The sequence below is a fragment of the Cajanus cajan genome, chromosome 6 (assembly GCF_000230855.2).
Source record: "Cajanus cajan strain Asha chromosome 6, NIPB_CcT2T_4, whole genome shotgun sequence".
Classification (NCBI taxonomy): domain Eukaryota; kingdom Viridiplantae; phylum Streptophyta; class Magnoliopsida; order Fabales; family Fabaceae; genus Cajanus; species Cajanus cajan.
This window is the reverse complement of record NC_138522.1, coordinates 3,505,791-3,512,117: the sequence shown is the minus strand read 5'-3', so window position 1 is coordinate 3,512,117 and position 6,327 is coordinate 3,505,791. Positions and strand designations below refer to the sequence as shown.

At 33.5% G+C, this 6,327-nt stretch overlaps 1 protein-coding gene across 1 annotated transcript; it reads left to right on the top strand.

Annotated features, from left to right (window-relative positions):
* The first annotated feature begins 5,178 nt into the window (after window positions 1-5,178).
* Window positions 5,179-5,514, top strand: LOC109804529 (auxin-induced protein 6B). Its single transcript, XM_020366376.3, has one exon. It carries the CDS (start codon window positions 5,179-5,181, stop codon window positions 5,512-5,514), a length of 336 nt encoding a protein of 111 aa, XP_020221965.1.
* Window positions 5,515-6,327: the final 813 nt, after the last annotated feature.

Here is a 6,327-nt window from a genome sequence, read left to right as displayed (position 1 = left end):
CGGTAACCTTTGGAGTTTGCAGCATAGCCTAAGAAAATCCCCATTTCAGCTTTGTCATCTAATTTGGATCTTTTTGCTGCTGCAACATGAGTATAACAAATAGATCCAAAAATCTTCAGGTGTTTGGCAGTGGGCTTCACTCCATTCCAAGCTTCAATTGGTGTTTTCTCTTGAACAGCTCTTGTTGGCAGCCTATTCAAAAGATACACGGCTGTATAAACAGCTTCAGCCCAAAAACATTTTGGCAATTTCTTTTCAGCAATTAAACATCTTGCCATCTCCATAACTGTTCTATTTTTTCTCTCAGAAACTCCATTTTGTTCAGGAGTATAACTTACTGTCAATTGATGAACAATGCCCATATCTTCACAAAATGCATTAAACTCATTAGATGTATACTCCTTCCCATTGTCGGATCTCAACATTTTAATTTTGCAGCCACTTTGAGACTCCACCATGGCTCTAAACTTTTTAAAGACATCAAAAGTTTGAGCTTTGCTTGATAAAAAATACACCCATGTCATTCTTGTCAAATCATCAATAAACAGAAGAAAATATTTGCTTTGGCTAAGAGAAGGAACACTCATTGGACCACACAAATCAGTGTGAATAAGCTCTAATTTTTCCTTTGCTCGTGTGACATTTGTTGATGAAAAATAATTTCTATGCATTTTTCCCAATTGACAAGCATCACATAAATCATCAATAATACCCATCATAGGCATGTCTCTCACCATATCATGAGTTTGCAAAAATTTCAAAGCACCCATATTAAAGTGACCATATCTTTTGTGCCATAAAACAGAATCATCATGTTTGGAAACAAGAGCTGATTCATTCACTTGATTCAAACTGATTGGAAAGCTATTATCACACATTTCAACCTTAATAACTTCAGAATCATTTGAATCCAATATGATACAACCATTGTTTTTAAATGAAAGAGAATATCCTCTCTTCATTAGTTGAGCAACACTTAGCAAATTCTGATCCAAATCAGGAATAAATAAAACATCATGAATAAATTTAGGACCTTTGCTAGTGTGAACAGAAACTGTACCTCTTCCTTCAGCTTGTACAATATCTCCATTTCCAAGCTTAACTTTGGTTTGGACAGCCCTATCCAAAGTAGTAAAAAGACTTGAGTCCCTCGCCATGTGGTTTGTGCACCCACTATCAACATACCATACATCATTTGAACCTGAACTACTTGTTTGAGCAGCCATAAACAAGTGTTCTTCATCTTGGAGTTGCTGATCGGTGAAGTTAACTTGATGTGCATGTTGTGGTTGAGATTGGTTCTGCCTGGATCTGCAGTACCTTTCTCTATGTCCCCACTTCTTGCAAATGTTACATTGGATTTGAGGCTTCCCCTTATACCAACAATCTTTTGACAAGTGATTTGTTCTTTTGCATGTAGAACAAGGAGGAAAATGATTGTTTGCTGCAGATTCACTACTCCCATCCATCTTCGTTTTCCCCTTTTGGTCACCAACTGCTTTATAATTTTGCTTCTTTTGATTTTTCTGACCAGCTTGCTTTCCCTTGTGTCTTGCTTGAAATGCACCTTCAGTTACATCATCCATTCTCATGGAGAATCTTTGCTCATGAGCTTGCAATTTACTGACCATTTCGGAAATGGTTAGTTTCTTAAGATCACATGAATCTTCAATGGCAGCAACTTTGGCTTCAAATTTTACGGGTAGACTGATCAACATTTTTTCGACTACCTTGTGGTCATGGACCACCTCTCCATACAATCTCATTTGGTTCACCAAGTGAGACAGCTTTGAAGTGTACTCCTTGACTGATTCACTTTCCTTCATTTTCAGCATTTCAAACTCTCTTTTAAGAGTCAATAGTTTGATGGATCTCACCCGTTCATCACCGGCATACCTTTCTTTCAACTCGTCCCATATTTGTTTTGTTGTTTCCAAATGCATAATGCTTGTAAAAACATCATCTGTCAAAGCTGAATGTAAACATGAGACAGCTTTTTCCTTCTTCAAAGTCTCCTCCTCATGTTGCTTCATTTGAGCTATTGTAGGATTAGCCCTCAATGGTGGAACTTCCTTATCTTGATCTACATACTCCCATAAGCCAAAAGACTTCAAACATGATCTCATTTTGACAATCCATATGTGATAGTTTTCCCCAGAAAATTGAGGAACAACAAATACACCATTATTCCCCGAAGCCATTTTATCACTCACTCACAAGTGTTTAATCTCTCCTCTCAATTTTTTTCAGACCCACAGCCTATAAGAACAATGCTCTCGATACCACTGTTAAGACAAGCAATGGGCAGCGGAAGCATAAAACATAAAAAACCATACAAACCATAAAACAGAGAAGAGGAAAGGTTAGGGAACAGAGCAATTTCGTATTTGCTGAACAACCATACTATTCTGTTTGTTTTTCATTCATATATAAGGCAAATACATGAAAAATGACAGCCATACATAGAGCCCATAAATGCTGTCAGTAAAACACATGTTCCCATCATCATTAAGTGTGTAGATTTGCCTAAAATCAGAAACCTAACAAGATATTATCTACTGCACTAAGTAAACATAATTACTGCAGAACTTTACCCACTAATACAAGCAACCATAATTAATTATAGCAGTAAAAACTAAATGAAAAGTTTTACTGCATTAACAGTTTGTAATACAAATATAAAAGTGAATTAAAGGTGCAAATTTAGGCAATAGATTTTAATTTTTTCAGTGAAGGGTATAGACATCACACTCTAAAAATAGTTGAGAAGGAAAGTGATAAATCATAAGATTTTAATCGCCACAAATTGTATTGATAAGATTAATTCTTTATCTAAGAATAAAAGCATAAACTCTCACAATTGCAGAAAACTTAGATTTTGTAAAAACTAAGAGGTAACTGTAATTAGGTAATTAGTGTCGAACATTTTGTGTATGTGTAGCCTTTCTGCTTGCTTAGTTCATAAGCCTGAAACTCATAGGGAGGAAGAAGCTTAATAGTCAAAGGCACTAAAGATTACCACTAAAATTGACTAGGAAGGAGAGCAAGAGGCAGCAGACCCCCACAATTAATTTTTACTCCTCTATATGCTTAGCTCAGTAATGCTTATTTGTACTTTTGGCCTATAGTGCCATGTGAACAAAGTGTATAGTTTCTTCAATTGGTTTCTCCGATTTTTTTGTTGTTGAGTAATGTAGCCAAAAGGGCATTTCTCGAGAAGGATTTATATATGACCAAGAGTGGATACCAAGTCTTCGCGTTCAGATATTTCCTTAACAAAAGTAATTATCCAAGAATGTTTAGGTCGAGAGCGGTTACTCGACCTAGCTTGGTGTTTGGAAAAAGCTTCTACTTCAAGAGTTGGAAGTTATTCAAAGATATATGTTGAAATGATGGACAAATGTAGACGACTAGAAAAGGAAAATCAAATCTTGTAGCCCTCTCAGACACACTGGAAGATCCAGTAATTACTCTTGGCCAAAAGATCCATCTTGGATAACCACTCTCAATGAGAAAGTTTCTTTTGAACACCAAGGTTAAGTAACTTCTCTTCGTTGAAAAATGTGTCTTGTGTAACCACTCTTGATGAGGAATCTTTTTTCAAATGATATCAAACCTATTTATTAAATTTATACCTATTATAAAGGGATATCGGAATATGTAACTATTTTTAATTTCTATCTTTTAGTAGACCATTATACTCGTTAAATATAAATAAAAAAAAACTCTTATATCCTATATAAATAATTACATGTAATTTTTTAATATTCTGTTTGTCTATAACTATTAAAAGCATAAAGTGCCTTGACATCTCTAATTTTGAAAATTTAAATATAATTGAATAATATTTATTTGTTATTAGTGGAATTCAAATATTTGTATTTTTATATTTATTTAAAGGTGATATACCTAATCTTAGAACTTCAAGTTCTTGGATTTATAAAAATAATTAATTTCAAAATTATTTTTTTATTATTTAAAAAATTAAGGGTAAAACGGTTAAAAAATTGTATACATAAGAACAAGAAATTACTTTTATATATAGGTATAAATTAATGGAAGAGAGACACGTAGTGCCTTTATTATATAAAAAAATAAGTAATTATTGATTAGTTAATAATTTACAAAAAGTAAAAAAGAAAATAACTTAAATAAAAAATAGTAAAAGAGAGATAATAGGAAAGAGTAGTTTGAAATTTATTATAAAAATAAACTTGTCAAAAAATTGTATCCACTAAATTAGACGCTTTTATATGTGTTATAGGTTATATATGTTATAAATTCTTGTTTTTTTCTAAAGCAAAAGTCCCACACAATATAATTTATAAATTTTATTTGCACTAAAGATATCCCTTAATTGATAGATATATATAATAAAAACTATTTTCTTTCAAGATAAAATGATTGATGATATGAGTTTTATTCATGTTAACAAAGTCTTTTGTATACACATAAAATTAGAAAATCAAATCCTTATCAATTTACTCAAGAAATTTGATTATCTAGTAATTATGGTAAACACTCTTAATCCCATAATAATCATTTTAAGATATATAAAGAACATTTATTCTAAGAATGTACAAAAAAAAATAATTAAGAATCATTATGCACTTTCATAGTATCACTAATAATTGAAAATAATAGTTGAGATGATCATTTAAGTGTTTGGTAAAAAAAATAATTATATAATAATAGATTAAATATTAATTTGAATTGACGTGAATGACGATGATCAAGAAACTTATGTCACTTAATTAGATAATTGAGAATCGAACCCTAACTTTTATTAATGCAAAAAAATTCAAATTAAAGAAAGATACCTACTTATTAATTTGATGGTTGTTAAATATTTGAAAGAGTTTAGAATCTAAAATTTAGAGAGAATAGTTATTAATAATGAAAGAGTAATTAGATATAAGATAGTGATAGGGTAGGCAGGTAAGGTTAGTGAAAAGGAAGGCAGTGGAGTGGTATCCACTGAGTGTACCTCACACTCACACACTTTGTCCCCATCTTACTCCAAGAGCTGTTTATTTATTCCCTCATTGACCTTCTTATTCCTATTTCCTAACTTGTTATTACCCCTCCAATCGCTATATATATCCATAGACTCTCCCCCTCTTTCAACCACACACACACTCTCTCTCTCTCTTGAGTCTTGAGTCTTGAGTCTTGAGCATGCAGCAGGAAGAGAAGAAGATGAAGGTGAAGAAGGGGTTTCTGGCGGTTCAAGTGATGGGTTTAGAAGACGAAGAAGAAGAAGAAGAAGAAGAAGGAGGGTCCCCATCCTCCTCTCGGAGATTCGTGATCCCCATCTCCTACCTCTACCACCCTCTCTTCAAGCGCCTTCTCGACAAAGCCTACGACGTTTACGGCTACCACACCGACGGCCCCCTCAAGCTCCCTTGCTCCGTCGACGACTTCCTCCACCTCCGCTGGCGAATCCACAAAGAGTCCTCTCCCCACCCACACCACCACACCCACCCTCTCGCTCTCCACTTCCACTCCTGCTAACAACAGATTATCTTTTTTACTTTTTAGGACATGCCCTTCTTCTCATGTACTCTACATCATCATCAAAATTGAACATATATATACTTCCTTTCCAATTCATCTTTTTCTATTTCTTACGTGTGTTGTGTTGTGTCATATTCAAAGTGATTAATTTGTGCTAATGGAACAATAGAGAATAGAGTATAGGGTAGTGTGAGCCAGCGCATGTGAGTGATAATTAAAGGGCACTGCAACTGGCGTTGCTTTTTGGAACATTCACAACTCCGAAGTCCTAACTCCTAACCGCTGCAACGGATCTTCTCTATATATAATCTCCCACTTTTAACTCTACCTCTGTCTAGCTGTGCAACACTTCGTTTTTATTTTTTATTTTTTTTTATACTGCTCATTAGAATAATTATCACAAAATTCAACGATTTATTAGTGAATTTATATTATATTATATTCAAAAGTATTAAATCAACAATTAATATATAAAAAAAAAACTATATTAAAATTCACCATACAGGAGATGCAATATTTATTATTAGTGTCGAGCAAGACTTCTCTCAATACAACCTTAAATACGAGGGGTTGGACAAATATTGCCGCTTCATTGAAAAATATTATAAAAAGTATTAAATATTAGTTAAAAAGAAAAAGAAAAAAGAAGGAGAATACTATGCTAATTGAATCAAAAACAGTCGAAGACGAACTATGTGTGAGTTATGGAATCCCGGGACATAAGAAGAAGGAAAATAAATTACTTTCGACAGAACTGTTTGAATAGTTGAAGGTTGAAATAACCACTCGTCGTCCAACCCTTTGGCGTTG

What these genes read in the sequence shown, in the direction of transcription:
- LOC109804529 (XM_020366376.3), top strand. Translation starts at nt 5,179, where the DNA reads ATGCAGCAGGAAGAGAAGAAGATGAAGGTGAAGAAGGGGTTTCTGGCG.